The 18,375-nt window shown below is 41.9% G+C and overlaps 1 protein-coding gene across 4 annotated transcripts in view; it reads right to left on the reverse strand.

The window, feature by feature from the left end:
• The window catches only part of TTC7A (tetratricopeptide repeat domain 7A), a 206,679-nt gene that overhangs the window by 160,343 nt on the left and 27,961 nt on the right, over positions 1-18,375 (reverse strand). For all 4 annotated transcript variants that reach the window (XM_005532709.3, XM_014261259.2, XM_014261260.2 and 1 more), the window contains exons 6-8: positions 15,953-16,031; positions 12,810-12,970; positions 12,327-12,390 (exon numbers count right to left, since the gene is read on the reverse strand). In XM_005532709.3, coding sequence (XP_005532766.1) covers positions 12,327-12,390; positions 12,810-12,970; positions 15,953-16,031 — 304 coding nt within the window. The remainder of the gene's footprint in view (positions 1-12,326; positions 12,391-12,809; positions 12,971-15,952; positions 16,032-18,375) is intronic.

Raw genomic sequence — 18,375 nt, forward strand, 5'->3', positions numbered from 1 at the left:
CTTTTCCTTTACAAGGTTAAACATGGGAATTAAGCATAATAAAAATTTCTAGAATATGCAGCCCTGAAAGCCCATGTGGATTTCATTGTGATTAAGCTGCAGCTGTTTCATCATGATTTTATCTGTGCAATGCCCCAGTTCCAAGCACTCTTCATCACAGCCTCCAGCCGAGCCTGCGAACACAATTACTGACAACTAACACAATCTCAACCAAGAGCTAAATGGTGACTGCAGTTAAAGGCAAGCTGACATATCAGACCCAATCCAGTATTTGCACTAATAAACTTACACCAACTCCTGCACCCACAAAGGCATTTTTCTTTTTCATGCTACAGCAAAAGACACAATTCCTGATTAAAAAAAATAGTTCAGAACAATAGAATGCATGACAGAATGAAACCAGTTTTAAAAATTTTGCAACCAGCATACAGAGGCATAGCTTGTCTATCTTTATTAGCAGAAATAAAAAAAAAAAATAATAAAATAAATACATGTTTAAGCTCAGTTTGGATTTAATATAAGACTGCTACTTTAAAAGGAAAAAAGAAGTTAAGTAAAGCCATATACTGTATAATCCTTATTGCCAAGTGAACACTCTCACCTATATACAATAGCATTAACAGTTTTTCTGCACCAGTTACATTGTTAAGACAATGTTTGTAGCAAACAGCTACTGAGATAGCACCCCTATGCTCTGTAATCTCGTCAACAACCTCCCATTACAGCTATAGCCTGATGCTTTCTGGGGTATCCATCAAGTACCAAGCTATGATTTTCAAGTGGATGCATTAGCAGAGATAGAAAATTAATCAGAACCTATGACTGTCCATCACATTTTGCCAGATACTGGTACTAGAATGAAGATCACACCCCAGTCCTGCAAAAGTATGAATATAGGGCATATTACAAGGATGCAACATTCTAAAATTGCAGTCATACTGAACATATTCTATATATCATACTTTATCCACGTAGACAGCAGTTAAATGCAACATATGCATAGGCATGATGAACATTCTTTCTAAGAAGGGCATAAATCTGCTGATTTTCTTCAAGCTTTCAAATCTCAAAGCTGTAGAAGGTCTTTGTAAACTACCATTCTCTATGCTTCCATGCATAAAAGTTGCCACAAGCAAATTCATTGTTACTTCTAGCTCAACAATTTCTTCAATACTGAACCTATTCCCAATTGCTAATCCCACCTGCTCTAAAAAAATAAATCAAGAGCCCACCTTATAGCAGAAGTTATACACAGGTTATAAAAACCCCACAAACCCCAAAACCAAAAGGCGCAAACGTCATAAAAAATTGACTGCACAGTACCAAGAATATGGATTGCATCTAACACAATAAGGTAAATCACTGTCCTAAGTAAGGCTCAAGGTACTACTGCAGTGTACATACAGAGGTCAGAGAAGGGAATGTGAATCACTATTTACTGAAACCCACTCAGGAAACTAGCATATCTCTGTGGCCTGCCTCTCACAGAAGGCAGACTGCTGTCCCTCAGATCATTATCAACCTTTTTTTTTTTCTTCTTTGCGTTTATATTTTTGTAAATATTAATTTGTCAGTGAGAAATCCTGACAGTCAGAGTTCAAGGACAAAACAGTCACAGAGTTACTGCAATAAAGAATACACCAATTTGTCGCCCTGAAAACTCAGCTTCTGAGCTTGCTGACATGGTTTTCTAAAGACTTTCCCAGGACAGTAACTGTAAACATAGATATGTGTACATTCTTTCTGTTACACGTCTTGTGATGGGCATCTCTCATGGCCAGTGCAGTGAGAAAGTGTTATCCTGACCATCCAGTCCCTGGCTGTGGTCAGAAGCCTATAAATTCTGGGTGGAAAAATAAATTCCGCTCTTTCTTTCACCACACCTCAAGCTGTGTCTATGTGATCTATTCATCTTCAGCGGTAACATCTGGTGGACCCCGACATGTCTTGCACGTGTGTTACAGGGTACTGTCTAGCCTGTGGCTATGGCTGGTTTTGGGCTCTCTCCTACGGAAGGCCTGGTTATGGAAATATGGCGTGCGGTGTTTGATCAGAGAGGGACTGATGTTTCGTATGCTGACTCTCAGCGATTGTGTGAGTATGGGAGAATTGAGGGTTTCTTTCCCTTGAACGGGGTTGAAGCGATTTTTTCGCAGTCGGCTTGGGACGCTTTAGGTGATTCCCTGCTCAAGGCTCTGCTGGTCGGTTATGAGCCCCAGGTGCTCCAACTGCTGGGGATCTGGCAAAGGTGCGGCGGTGTTCGGAGGTCGGGTCCCAAGGTCGGCTCCCCCGGGATCGCCAGGGCCCCCAGTGGGTTAAACGGGGGCGCCACAGGACCGGTGGGCGTGAACCCGCCTCGGCCAGCGCCCCGGCGGTGGAAGCCCGGAGTGGGGTCGCCTCCTTCGTGTGCCCTCCCGGCGCAGACCGATGGTGGGGTGCTTGAATGGGGGGCGCCGCCGCCTCTGGGGATACCTCAGGAACAGTCCCGTGTCCCTGCTGTGGCTGGGCCATGCCCTGCCCCACGGTGGGGGACGGGCCGGGCCCAGGCCCCGCGCCGGCAGCCGCGCACGCTGTTCCAGTGGAGGAGTGGACGGCGCCGCTTCTTGGACCTTTTGCCCCGAAGAAACGGTGTTAGGGGCGATTCTGAGCACTGTCCCCCCTGCACCGGATTCATGGGGCGTGGGGATGGGTGCTGTGAGTGGTGCGGACGCCGGGCCGGGTTCTGCCGACCCCACGCTGTGGGATTCCCCTCCTGCGAGCCTGGGTTGTTCCCTGGCAGCAGAGCAGGACAGTGCTGCGGCTTCGCAGGCTGTGCCTCTACCGGCGCCTCGGCCCTCCCGGCGCTGGAGGCGGGCAGTGCCGAGCTGGCTCCAACTCCCCCCCGCCTTGGGTTCCCGGGCATCACCCGAGCCTGCGGCTCGAGCTGGCCCTCCCCCGTCGCCTCCTGCGGCCTGGGCAGACCAAAGTCCTGAGCTGTTTACCACTGGCTCGGGTGGTGCTGCCGCAGGGGAGAAGCTGGTGGCCTCCATGGACAAAGGCTCCCAGGCTGCTGGAGCCTCTTTGGCTGGCCTCTGGACCTTGTCCTCCTGTAAGATGACTGTGCAGCTGAGCGTATCAGGCATTCCATGTGCTTCCGAATGCTTTGGTCCAGTGGGTGAGGGCATGAGTGCTCTTCTTGTGGCGTGGTTGAACACCACTGCTCAAGGCATCATTGTTCACCTAGGGGATGTTTATTCAGATTTCCTGGGGTGCATTTCTACCATGGGTTCCACACTCACCCTTCCTGTTCCTATCCCTGCGGGACCTGGATTTGCTCACCTTGTGCCTTTTGAGTTTTGTTCGCAGAGCTGAGAACCAGCTGCGGGGAGATGGTGGCTTCGGGTTCCCTGGACCTCCCTGGGTCACTGGACTGCTGTTCTGACAGCCAGGGATCATCCTGAATGGGTCTGCACCCTGTCCATCCTTGGTGAGATGCTGTCAGAGATTAGCTTCCACGGGTTTTTGACACTGGCATGAACATCACGATTGTCTGGTTTGCTGACGGGCCCCCGGGGTGACCCTTGGACCCGATGCTGACACATTCAACACAAAGAAGAACTTGAGACTGACTCTTTGTTCAGCAGATTCTGTTGTCCTTTCTCATGATAGACTAGTCACCCTCCGTGACTTGATGCAGGAACAGTTGGATCACGGTGATCTGGAGCTTCGACCAGTCCCTGGGACATTCCCATCTTCTGTATCAAGAAGTCTGGGAAATGGAGGTTATTGCACGACCTCCAGAAAGTTCATGCTATGATGGAAAGCATGGGGATGTTGCAGGCTAGCATGCCTTCACCTGCCATGCTTCCTGATGATTGGCCAGTCCTCATTGTGGATCTGAAGGATTGTTTTTCTTTTACAATTCCTTTGCATCCTGATGACAGACCAAAATTTGCCTTTCTGGTGCCAGCTATCATTAATGCTGAGCCCACACAGAGATATCAATGGAGATTTTGCCGTAAGGCATGCAAAAATTTGCCGGCATTTGCCAATGATACGGAGCTGCAAGTGACTCCAGAAACAACCTCCTTGAAATTATTTGAGGGTAAAAATGATTTTTGGGACAAACAGTCCCGCATCTGGAGGTGCAATTATTTTTTTTGCATTCAGTGCAGACACTGCATGAATGATGTCCAAATATTAATGGACTTTTACATGGTTGTGTCCCTATATGGGACTGACCACGACACAACTGTCTCCCTTGTTTGGTCTATTAAAAGGGGGACTCTGATTTTAAAGTCACCTCTGACACTGACCCCACAGGCACAGTAGGTGCTGGAGGAGGTTCTGTGAACAGTTTCTGCTCATCAAGTTTATTATATTAATCTCTCCATTGATGTCGCTATTTTGTTCTTAAGTTTTTTTTTGGAGAGTCATGAGGCTGGATCAGCCCAATTGATAGAATTACAGACTGTTGTCATAGCATTTCATAGGTTTTCCCAGGCACCTTTCAATTTGGCCATGGATTCTGCCTCCGTGACCAAATTGAGAGCCATCCACAAGCAGGTGTTGATGTTGGACATTTGTTTCATTTATTTTTTTGGGTTTTGTTGTTTTGGTTTTGTTTGTTTGGTTTTTTTTTGTAATAACGAAAGGGTGAGATATCACCCTGAAATTACAGCCTTCTGATTGTATGGAGTATTGTATTTTCCTATTATTTATCCTTTTGATTGTTTATAATGTTGCTAGTTTCTTTGTTCATTTTTCTTTTTTCTTTTCTTTTTGTTAAACCAAAAAGGGTGAGATGTCACCCTGAAAACTCAGCTTCTGAGCTTGCTGACATGGTTTTCTAAAGACTTTCCCAGGACAGTAACTGTAAACATAGATATGTGTACATTCTTTCTGTTATATGTCTTGTGATGGACATCTCTCACAGCCAGTGCAGTGAGAAAGTGTTATCCTGACCATCCAATCCCTGGCTGTGGTCAGAAACCTATAAATCCTGGGAGGAAAAATAAACTCTCTCTTCTTTTCACCACACCTTGACCTGTGCCCGTGTGATCTATTCATCTTCAGCAGCAACACCCATTCTGTGGGATGGGGAATTTTACCTAGTGAAATGTACAGAGAGACACTTCATTTTGCATTTGAGAATGCAAAAATTCTAAGCTATTAACACCAACATTTTTTTCAATACCTGTGTTTCTGTTGTTAAAGACCACTCATTTTCCTGAACACAACTGGAAAAATAGTTATCTGTACAACACCAGTCTCGGTGTATTTATAACATAAGCAGCATTCTCAATTTATCCTACTGCATTATTTCCTCCCCCTCCACAATTAACAACAGTAAAACACAGCTAGAAATACATTTTCAACACCCCCACCATGACTATTCCCTTTAACCTGTTCCCATGGTCACACAGACATGCCTCACAGCACACAAGCAGCATGGAGAGAGATGGTAAGTCACACCATGAGAAGCTCTGTTCAAGACTGTTTTGTGGGATAGAGAAGGTCACCAGTGGTACCAACACAAGTTCCACCACGGGGAATTAGCGTAACTTGAATTATAAAGGCAAAAATATACAGTCAATGCCCCTTTTTCCTGAAGTATTCCAAGGTAAACAAGCAACCCAGAGATGCATCACACTTGCATATTTTGGGATGCATTAGGCACAACTAGCTGTGCATGCAGGTGGCTCAGACATGACACCAATCCTGTCTGGGGAAACTGGACACATTTTGTAGTCAGCCCAGACCTAAGACATTGAGCATCTTCAGCCCCCCTTTCCACAGTCCAGTGACACAGCCTGTCTGCAGGCCACACACAGCCAAGAGGCCCCAGCCCAGGATGGTAGCCCTGAGCTAACCCAGCATTCAGCCACTGTGGTGCCTCTGAACCTGACAGGGCATAGAACCTGGGGGTCAGGAGGGCTTTTCAGTCTGGCTCCAAACACAGCAACATCACCAGAGGGGACTTTCAGACCCATGCTGGCTCTGCCAGCAGGGAACAGCTCTGCTGAGCTACACACAGCTTGGACCTTCCCATCCACACACACAGTACACTTACCTGCAAACTAGATAAGCCCCATCCACAGAGGATTTGCTGTGCATCAATGATGCTCATTTATGGCTTATTTCAGGAAGAAAGGAAAACAGCCACAGCAAATCCAAACAGCATTCAGCAGTTATGAGCATGCTACAGAAAGTTGCATTTTACCACAGTACAAAGATGTGCTTCTTAATAAAACGTTAAACAATCATATGAATTACAATAGAGTATATTCCATGTAGCAGTCCCTTCTCACAGCAATTATCTATGAAGTATCCTTTAATCGCTCACTTTGAAATATGGTTTCCCCTGCTTTTTTCTAAAGAAGAAAAGGAAAGCAATTAAAATCTTTAATGAGTGCCTGCTGCCTGCCCCCTAATTCATGGGCATTTGAAAGTTCAACTTGTGTCTTTTCATAACAGACATAATTGCCAGATCCACTGCAACCCATCTATACAGAACAGCAGCATGTTTTACACAGTGTACTGTAATAATGTAATTGGTGTGACTGAATACTACCATTAAGAGAAAAACAAATTCTGTGTCTGTAAGATTGACAACAGGCCTTTGAAATCATGCAATTGATGCCTCTTCTGTTAAGAGCTGGGAAACATTTAGCCCATATCCTTTGGGTCTCCCTTCTGGCTGTTTTGCCTGTACTGCCAAGAAAATAAGTTAATTCTTCACAACAGCAAGAACCTATTCAATGCAGAAGCTACAGACTTTTTGCCTAAATTACTGATCGTCTCTACACAGCACCTGAAGGTTTCCCCTCACTAACATAAGCAAAGAAAATATTCAGGGTTGACTGTACAGCTGCTATGAAAATGGCATGTGGGTAGAACAAGGAGGACAAACCATGCCCCAGAAACTCACAAGACTCCTCTCAGAGAGATACTACAACTCATTCCACTTCAGACCAGAAGCACAGCAAATGAAAACTTATCCCCTTGTGAACCACACGGCATCTGTCTCATTTCTGGCTACTGGCGCCCAATTCAGATGTCAATTCATCAAAACAGCCCATTATAATTGCCTATTAAATATTGTCGCCCTGAAAACTCAGCTTCTGAGCTTGCTGACATGGTTTTCTAAAGACTTTCCCAGGACAGTAACTGTAAACATAGATATGTGTACATTCTTTCTGTTATATGTCTTGTGATGGACATCTCTCATGGCCAGTGCAGTGGGAAAGTGTTATCCTGACCATCCAATCCCTGGCTGTGGTCAGAAACCTATAAATCCTGGGAGGAAAAATAAACTCTCTTCTTTTCACCACACCTTGACCTGTGTCCATGTGATCTATTCGTATTCAGCGGCAACAAAATATGACCACACAGATATATCTTACATGTTTCAGGTGCATTCTAAAACCTTGTACTGTAGCAGAACTAATTCTGGAAACACCACTGAAAGCAAGACCAACATACGCACCCATCCAAAACAGCCAAAAAACCGCACACAAAAGGAAGACAGAGAAGCAGAAAGCAATCAAGTTTGTTTATGGATATTATCTTGGGTAACAAAGTCATCCATTTGCTAACAGTTATCTGGATTAAGAAAGCAATCTTCCAAGAATTTCTATCTTCCTTGCAAGTTTGGAAACAAGACTTATTACTGCAAAGCAGAAGAAAAAAATCTCTCATACTCTGTTCTCCAGAAACTCACATTAGAACCATTTACTCAAGACGTAATAAGTAGAGGTAGTGTACTTCCCACTAGAAGCATCCTGCAGACCATCTTTGCAGGTCCCAAACACACAGTAGTGTCTTGCAAACCAGTAAGAGACAGCCATATTTGCTACTGTAGGTGCACAACTGTGATTTGGCAGGAACCAGCAGAGCAAGCAACCCTGTCCTCAGTTGTCTCTTTCAGCTGCCATATAATGGCCCTCAGTAAACAGTCATGATGGTCATCCAGCTGTTGTATCATCATGGGCTTGGTGCCATTTAAAAAAAAAAAAAGGGAAAAAAGGAGAAACCGACCTATAAAAGCAACAAGAGATTCCTCTTCACCAACCCATTTGTTGGACAGCATTATTTTATAAAACTAGGAACTGAAGGGCTAACAAGTTTTTTTATTTCTGAGTTTAAAAATACATGGATTTAACGTTATTCTGGTAAAGGCATGCTCAGAGCCATGAGTTTGTTCTCACCAGTAAAAAGAACAGAACAAGTCCCAGTATCTTCCTTCCCCTTCACCATCTGTTCCATGCTCTCAGGCCCTCCAAGGTCAAACTGCCTTTTAGGGATTCAAATCAGAGATAAGATGGGGATGACATTTCTAATCTTTGTTACACAGGCACAGAATTTTTTAGTTTTGCATACAAGGAGCTTCATTTCCAGTATGAGTGAATACAGAGCCTAAAAAAATAAACCATGTTACATGGCATGTTTAGTGAATCACATCAGCCAAAATCCCAAATTGTAAAGAGCCAGCATTGCCAGCACAGAATAAAGGCATTTCAGACTGTATGTCAGACCTTAGATTCAAGAAGGGAAGGTTTCTAAATGCAAGCAAATAACTTCGTCTTTTTTTTGTTTTAACCTCAAAAGTAAGCACAAAAAATAATACTAAATGCTCCATTCCTGGCTTTGAGAAGCTTCTGGCTAACTTTATGGGCAGTGCAGTCAACTGAATACTCTTAAGAATAACTATTAAAGTAAACAAAACCGCAGCCAAGGGTTAGTCATGCCAAACCTCCTCTGCCTACACCCTACAGGTCAAAGCACCAAAGTCCCTGATGGCAGAACCAGTCCTGTTCCCATTGGTAGGTGAAGCAGAAAAACCACACTGCAACAAATCACAATATGTCCTCAGTTCTCCTCACAGTGTCACTGGTTTAGATGGGTTAAATGCAGTAAGAGAGAGGACTAGTGGCTTAAAAACAGGCAAGACCATGTTTCTCCAACATGTGATAGGAACATATTATTCTGCCACAGCCTGAGCTTGTACAGGCTGTCACCAGCTGGCCTTCTTGGTCTGAAGGAGAGCACTTTTGTCCTCTCAGAAACACAGCCCATCCATACCATAACTTAGGCTACACAAGGAATGACAGAGTAGCCAGGAGGTCACAAACGCTCATAAAGACAGGCTTGACTGTGGCAATCTTCAGGCTGCCTGATTTGTTTCACTAGATTCCCTCATGAGAGCAAAGGCTGTGACTAAACACAGCTGGGACAGAGAAGGAACATTTGCCAAGCTCAACAATGAGGATTCTTTTCATTGTTTACTGAGATACCTCAGCTTATGAAAATAGCTTTCCCTTTTTAACCGGACAGAGAACACAGGAGGCAATTCGTGAGAATGCCAGAGCAAAGCAGGCTACAGGCTTTCACTGTAAGTGTTAAGACATCCACAGAAGCATCTTCAGAGCCATGAAAGAGGGTACCATGTTATTTGGCCATTTGAAAACCTTTTACATACTTAGGCTCAAAGGGAGAGTGAAATACTGAATGAACCACTAACTGCCCCTTTTGAATATATTCTTATTTCATCCCACCAGAATATGCAAACTAGCTCCCTTTTAATGCAAGGGAAAGGGATAAGTAATCACAAGACAGAGCCCTCCACCATTAAGAGCCAGTGAAGGTTTCACGAGAAATAGGCTCCGTCTCTCAAGAACCTCAAGGTAATTTCATGCTTTCCCCTTTACAGGAACACTTCTACTCCCCCATAACATCTTCAGATCACACAGATCCTGGAAAAATAGATGTCAGCTTCACCTTAGGAAGGCAAGTCAAACATAAAAACAGAGTGAATTTCAGCAGCAAAGGTGTTCCAGGTGTATACTTCTTGAAAAAGTACCATGTCTCCTTTTCAGCACATATTTACTTTGAGGTTCTCTGATGATTTATGGTCCTCCCCAATATATCTTTGCTCTGTGTCCCCTCCACAGGCTGAAAATCTTTTCTGTTCCTCCTTCACCTAATTCTGTCCCCCTTCAAGGTCTTTTGGGAGTGGTAGGAATCAGGAACAGGTATGTGAAGAAGCTGTTTGGCTTTACAGTCCTACAAGAGAGTTACAATGGCGTGACTGCTCTTTGTCTCTTTAAAAATCAGAGAGAAGTACCTTTCTGGTCAGCTTTGCTCTGACAGACCAAAGTGTCAGAGAAGCCAATGTAATTGCATACTTCTGTTTCATTTTAAGGGTTCACAATTGTAAATACTGGAAGAACAGCTAATCCAGTCAAAATCCAGGAACACCAACTACGTTGCTTACTGGCCTCCAGAAACATATCATTATTACTTGCCACTGACATTCTGTCCAGGAAGTAAAGTATGTTTTATTCAGTTGTTAACATTGTATCATTAGGGAGAGACCTCAATTGGAAATACACTTCCTGTTAACTCATTTCATGAGTTTTTATAAATTTTTTTTTTATAGGAAAAAAAAATTACACAAAGCCAAAAAACAAAACTTCAAACAAAAAACAAACCTGTACATGAGAAAACTCACTAGCCTACAGCAATACTGTTATGGAAAACATATCATAAGTTAAACAAAATTTCCCCTTCTAAGTACCATAATAAAAATGTACAGGAAAGTACTTACGGATTACAAACATATGTAAGAGTTAGATTACTCCCTCTGTTCCTTCACTTAGGAAGAACATTCATGTGGTTCCTAGGTGTATTTCTATACATTTGTCCTGAATTTTAGTTAGAACAAACTCGTGACAAGGCTGATGCAAGATGAAGGCTCAGATGTTCCATTTCCCCAAAATCAGAAATACAGTTACATGGCTCCTACAGTACTCTGCTACAGGATCTTCTTTTGTTTGTTTTATATGCAGCAGATGAAAGTGCCTTGCATCTTCCTCCAGGAAATTCCTAGATATCAGAAGCAGCATTTAAACACATTTAATCTGGAACCCAGCACAGCAGTCCCATTTCTATCAATAGCATTTTCAGACTACTTCATCCATAACTTAGCTACAGGACCAGTTAGTTCACCATTTTACATGCTATTAGATAGAGATAACTTTCACCTCCTCAGCAGAACAAGACTGTGGAGTTTGAGGTCCCACATGGCCTCTCCAACTGCAAGTCCAGAAAGACTGGAGAAGCCAGTTCGGTCACTGCTCCAGACCCTGATCCTCCTCCTGCTTGGATCAGCCCCGACAAGTCCCACTGACATGAGTACTTTTAATACAAGTGCACATGATATCCTACAAGCCCTCACTCCTGCAGACTCCACTTCTAATTATGAAAGGCCCTTCTAACTCAAGAACAGCCCTTGAAAACACAAAGTAGATGTGCTGCAGAGGTTTAATCTAGATAGCACTGAAAAACACATAGCAATACTCAGATGTACATGATTTTGAAGCCAATTTAATATTTTGGGGTGGTTCCACCTCTTCAATTTTTCCCTGAATTTTAAAAGGAGACAATATTAAATTGCCCTGTTCTGAAGAAGTTTGTGGGAAAGAACTTGAAGCAGAAGAACCAGACAGGAAAATGTTAAGGAACCAAAACCCAAGTTTTCCAGAGTATCTCTTTCCACTTTGTCTGAAAGTTATTAAAAAGTTTCTAAGAAGGTTGTTGATGTTCCAAGGTTTTGAATCTCACTTTGAGGTACAAGTGACCACCCTGTATTTAAAGCAAAATACACGTAACTTACACATTTTCAGAAAACATTTCTTACACATTTTCTGTACACTTGCATCTTCTCAGAACATGAAAATTACCAAAAGTTACCATGCAGTTATTTTTTACTCCAATTTTCTGCCTGCCTCTTAAATGGATTTTTTAAAGCCACCATTGTTACAATAGAAGAAATCTAATTATTTCACTGTAGCTTATAATGAATGTATCTGCATGTCACAAGATTCCCTCTATCACTGCACCAGAAACTGTCCAAGATCCCTCCAGACTGCAAACTAAGGCATGAAAGCAGAGTACTGCATCCTGCAATTCCAAACAGCAGGTACCACCATCATGCCTGGTTTTAGGCAAGGCTCTCTTCCTCTCATTCTTGATCCATAAATCAACACAAATGTTTTGAATGGAAACATCTGTCTACAGACAATGTATCTGGACATCAGAACCTGCATACAGCTATTGTGAATGCAGCCAATTTCTCTCTTGACAATTCCCAAAACTCTTCACTGACATTCCACTTAACAAAAGTAGTGTCACTAATAAAACAACAGATAGCATTTTCCACCCAGCATCTGAACTCTTGCTTCTGCTTATCTAGGGAAGTTTTTGTAAACAAAACCCACCAGGAGACATGGAAATGCTATATATCCCTTTGCACTATTAATACTACAAACTCATTTTTGACTTACCATGGATTCACTGATTAAGAGGAGGAGAAGAGCCTCTTCTACGTTGTCTTGAGGGCAGTACACACTGAAAGACAGAATACATGTTTCTGAGGAAGGTCAAGAGTTATCCTGTCAGCCAAGAGGCTGACATTTCACAAGAGATGCGGTAACTTGAAACATTTCATGCATGATTAATTTGCTAGGCAATACTTTCTTTGCAGGTCCACACAATTAAAAGCTCTGCAATATATCTTAGATGAGATATACTAAACCCTAAATAGATTATTTCAGTTTCAAAGCAAAGACAGCCCTTTGGTTGGACTTTCTTCTTCCTGGGGGGGGGGAAATCACTCAAAGTTTAGTGTTTTATTTTTCCAGCACTTTTTGTTGAAAAACAAGGCACAAAACTACTACATGAATCAGTGACATAATCAGCAGTACCAAAGAGTGTTTAAATACATTCCTTCCTCCTTCCAATAAACTGAAATAAATATGAACACTTACTTCTCTTCTGAGTACACCTCAGGTCTCCGACAAAGAAGATGGCTAACATAAGACTGATATTCCTTGTTCATGAACTCAGGAAGTGGATCAGATAAAGGGCTCCAGTAACAGTCTTCACTGAGGGAATGGAGAAGTACCTGGGCTAACTGTTTGGCTGCAGTCTAGAGATCAGTACAGAAAAATACATATATCAGTGAAGTCTTCTCCAACACAAAAGATTCACCATGTTCCACCTTGGGAAGGAGATGTATGACAGTACCACTTTTCAGAATGACAGAGTAGCAAAATCAGCTGCTAAGGTCTACAAAAGTGTGAGTTTCTTCCCTCCTGAGAAAAGACTAAACTTCTGCATTTACATGGCCTTGTTGCAATGCTCTAGGAAAAAATTACCAAAAAGGCCTGACAGCAAGGGATGCTTTGGTGAACAAGAACAACTGACTGCCACATGGGCTGCTGAGACCATCTCACAATAGTTACTATATAGGAGTATGATGACACTACATTGTGTTCTCAGCCTCAGAATTTTGTATGCAAGTCTCAGGACCAGAGGCGGCTTTTGTGTTAGGTTTAAAAGATCAACCTTGTATCTGCTCGTATCACCCTCTCTTGTAGACTCTTATAGTTTCATCTTGGTACTGCCTCTCTCTTCCTGTTGCAGTAAAGGAGGCAGAAGAGGAGATGCTTAGGAGCTTTATAGTGAGACAGCAACATCACATGTACTTTTTTTACCATCAAGCAGCCGAAGATCCTTAAATAGTTGCTTTCTACTTCATATGCACAGCTGGCAAGCTGGGCCCAAAAGGAGGCAAGTTAATTTCACTTAGCAAAACTATCTTTGGCATTTACCCTTGTCTGATACCCATCAAATATCTAATTTCTTGCACTGTAAATAGATGAGCCTGTGAACAAGCTCAGAGACAACAAAATGGGTGGTGTCTTCTGTGAATTCTAAGCAGCACACCACTCTATGATGTAAAGTAAATACTGCACAAAACAGAGGGCAGGCTGAAACTTCAGCCCTTCTGTCCTAATACTTGCAAATAGTATTTTGCAACTTCTCTGACTACTGGATATGTATTTTATATGAAAATTACACTTTGAGATGTGTTATGAGCATACCAAGAGTAATTTTCTTTTAAATACCAGGACAGGAATGTTATAGATGTCATACCTCAACATCTATGGGATCAAATAACGCACACTGAAGTTCCTATTATCAATTTCAGAAAAATAACTTGTTTTGATGCAAGGCTCTTGATTTTCATCCACCTCACCACACATTAATACACTGAATTAGTTTAAAATGCAACCACAGTAGCATGCACCACCTCTTAAACATTATAAAGGGAGGCTTCATAGATGGCAGTGATCTGGACCCCAAGACCTTCCATGCCCTGCTACTGACAAGTTACAGAAAGCCATCTGTTTCTAACTAAGTTTTTCTGTGCTTTTTATAGCAAGTAACTATGAGCAAAATGGCCTAAGGCCCTGCAACATTAGCCAGTATCATTTTATCATCTCAATGTGTAATTATTTAGTCAGTTTTACCCTGAGGAGTCAACTCTCCTATATTTTTTTCCTACAGTCTTAGAGGAGAGGGAAAATAATTTGCCAGCAACACAAAGATCTTTACTGGTTCACACAGAAGTAGGAGTACAGTTTGTGGTAAGCTATTCAGAAGGCAAGCAACAAATACTTTTAGTGTTTTTAATTTTAACACACAGTACAGTAGCTGTGTAAACTAGCTTCAGTCTTGTTTTGAATAAGACCAAACAAACCAGAACTGGCCAAAACTCTGATTTATGTTATTACTGCCTTTGGCTAAAAAAAGGGTCATTATGCTTGAAGAACACCGTGATCCCACAAATCAGGGGGGAAAAAAAAATCATGTGTTTTACTTTCATGCTTGAAAAACTTGTTTAATTATGCACATTCCTCCCCTTGCCTTCTTGACAGCTCTTTAAAAATAAGCAATAAAATGAAAATGCAACTGCTAAATCCTAGGAAAAGCTATTGAGTGAACATCTCGAGAGTTCCCCTAAGGGATAAATCCCCCAGGGGTTTTGTACAGCTATCCCCAGTTGCACAGGGACAGGAGAAATTGAGCCACATGCTGTCACAGTCTAGGAGCAGTAGATGGTTGGACTCATTTCAGCAAAATGATAAAACAGGTGAGTACAAAAATACTGCTGAACCCTGATCTCAGCTTGGAAAAGGATGCAGACATTTGAGCAGACAATTATTTAAGTCACCTCTTCTAACCTGCTGCACAAGCTTCCACATGCATCTGCATCATCCAAAACACTACGCAAGCCCATTCCCACCTCTCCTGTCCAACTTCTCTGGAATGACACAAAAGACAAAGTAGAATCAAGTACAAGCTTAGCTTAAAGAGTACCAATGCTTTTAGGGCTGGCTGCAAAGCTTTCATTCCCAAGACTGTTATTCTGCAAGCTGCTGACCTTGTCACCTCCTGAGTAACTTCAGGACAAGATCTCTCCAAGGGGAGACAGGGAAGAACCAGTTAAAGGTCTAAGAAGTTAAACAGGCACATAAATATTTCTTTGCCTGAGACATTCAGGATAAAAGAATGCAAAGATGTAAAATGACAACACCAAAAAAAAAATTTAAAACAATTAAAATCACTCTGTACTGCATTGAAGAGGGTTTCACAGAAGGAACACTGAAAGATGTCAGTCTAAAAAAGCACTGCTTGTTGCAAGAGACAGAAGTACTTAATGCTTCTACATGCAAATGCAGAAAGGTGTGCATGCACAATGAAACTGAGAAAGAAAACAAGACACTGTCACCTGAGGACAGCACTGTCAAACCAAAAACATCTCTGTTTCTACCAGGGCTAGACTATGCACTGTAATCAAGAAAACAAAACAATCAAACAAACAAAAAACAAAACACAAACCCAACAAAAGTAACCTACATGCCCAGGTCTGAAAGCTTGGAGGTTTCAGTTGGGCGGGTCTTTGAATTAAGGGGATCACTTCTAAAAGGAAAAAAAAAGGAAAGAAAGAAAAAGCCAGCAATCAACAATTGAGGACAAATACACTTTTGTGCTACAGCACTGGTCAGTCAAGAGAATTCCTGCATACCAGACTGTCCCACCCTCCCACCTCCTATTCCCTTACCATTTTGAAGGTCTGAGTAGCTTTTGTTTCTACAGTCCGTAGTATTTCTCGCAGACGCCTCATTCCTTTCACAATATTTCTATGGGGAAGACCGAAAAAATTAATATTTAACCCCCCCCCAAATCAGCACAATGAAGACAGAATATTTTTATGATGTCCCAAAGCTCAGCAACACACCTGAAGTTCAAACAACCCAGGAAAGAATCACTAACACTGAGTGTGCAGTAGCAAGACAAGTCACTCTGAGGCATAGACAGGGCAATGGGCCAGAGAAAGTCAGCGACTATACCACTGCCTACTCCAGATGGCTTCCTAAGAAAAGATCACACTCCCATTTGATGAACACAGGGGACATTTGGAGGCCTTTCATTGCTCATATTAAGCAGATGCTGCTCCTTAAAAGCATCCACATCTCCTCTTCATACACACAGATTGTACTTGTTTGAATTATACTGAGCTTACATGATGCTTTTAAATGACAATTTCTTTTAGCTGATGCTTAAACGCTTGTGTCTGATGCTCCAGGCACATGACGAAAATTACAGTGGTCTAAACAGTTTATTATCAGACAGCTAAGTTTAAGTAACTATCTGCAAGCACAGCTTAACCTGCAATAAGAGGGTAAGACTAAAAAAAATAAATTAAAAAAAATCACATTAGTCTGCATACACCACAAGCAATTAAAGCAGACTAGTTGCCAAATGCTATCTTAGTTGTGCTGTGCACTCAGAGATGCAGAGAGGAAAGATTAAACACTGGACTTATCAGTTAACACACTGGTAGCCTATCAGCTGTTCAAAGCTGAGGACATGGCCCACCAGAACAGTAATTGCAAAATGATTCAATACACATTCATTGCAGGGTCAAAGATACCCAAAGAAATACAAGCTATCAGAAAAGTAATGTACAAGACAACAAAATAAGCAGTTGTACTGGTACGTTAACTGTCACTTCAGCTTATCCAAGAAAATTTTCTGTGCAGATGAAAACAAAATTTTATTTAAAAAAACAAAGCCATATAAACCTTTTCTGTCAAACTGATTAAATTTTGAAGGTAAGCAGTACAGACCACACTTGTACCTGCTTTCATGCACTGCAAACCTTCTTGCACTCCAGAATCAACAGCAAACATTTGATGACAATAAAAAAAAGGTGATTATTTTGGGGGTGCAGAGATAAAAATGTAATCATGTTTACCATGAATACTGGCTACATAAAATGCCACCCTAAAGCTTGTAGTCACCATATCACAGAATGCAAATGCATATGGCCTTACTTACAAGCAATATCCATCTCAGTTTCAAACTGTGAGGTAATCTGCAGACTGTCTAATCATGGGCAATGTACAGAAGAGCAAGAAAGTAAGGACAAGATCAATTAAACTGAAGACTTGTAGAGAAAATGTTATCTTTTTTCTTTCCACTTTCTCCCAAGTAAAAAATGTGCTTTGATTTTATCAAGACAAAAGCTCAAAAAAGTTTTTTTTAGTTGGACTTAAATACTTCAGCAAACACTCCAATGACAGGACCAAGACACCAGGTACTTTTTAGTTGGTCTAGAATAGAATATACCCACAAAGATGCAGTTCTGGACCTTACACACAAGAAGTGACCAAATCGAACAGAACTGTTTACGTGGTATTTACTATCAGATAGAAAAAATAAATTCCCCCATCAAAACAAAATTCAGCTGTCCAGCTGCTCTTCTTGATTACTGAAAACTACCAGCATTTGCTGTTCTTCCATGGGCTCCTTAGGAGGCTAGACAGAACAGTTATGGAGTATAACAGTTCTACAGCATTTTCAAAAATGCATTTATTTAGGTTTCTTGTTAACATAATTATATTTGTCTTAATAAAGTGCCAATGAATTGCATTAACCAACATCAGAAAAAAGACTAATGATCACTTGCAACATTTGGCACTTACTTACAAGAAGAAAAACCTACAGCATGTGATAAAAGGAGACAGTTTTGTTCCTAGAAAACTAAAGCACCATTACAGTTCAACATTTTAGACAAGGCCATAAAAGAAGTTAAGCTTCCTGGCAGAAACACCTTGCTCTGGGGTGGGGGGAAGGGGAGAAGAAATACAAGGAACAGACACACTGAAGTGAATGAAAGAATAAATGGCAAATTGCTGCCCATCTGTCAGTAGTCAGGGCTGGAACCATGCAGTACACGACAAATACTTTGGAACACCTTTAACAGATGGTAGGAGTGCAAAATGGGCAGCACAGGAGGAGCACCCAGCACTCACTACCTCCCAGACAGGTGCTTGTGTGGTCAGGATCTATCAAAGAGCACCCACTCCATCCCCTGAGCTCTCAACAATACCAATTTTACAAGCCTGAGGATGTGGTTTGGCAGCTTTTTTATTCTGACTTTATCAAACATTACTGAGCCGTGACAGGAGACAGGGCACA

The sequence above is a fragment of the Pseudopodoces humilis genome, chromosome 3 (assembly GCF_049639895.1).
Source record: "Pseudopodoces humilis isolate 2021_Gansu_Grassland_sample_001 chromosome 3, ASM4963989v1, whole genome shotgun sequence".
In the NCBI taxonomy this organism is placed as follows: domain Eukaryota; kingdom Metazoa; phylum Chordata; class Aves; order Passeriformes; family Paridae; genus Pseudopodoces; species Pseudopodoces humilis.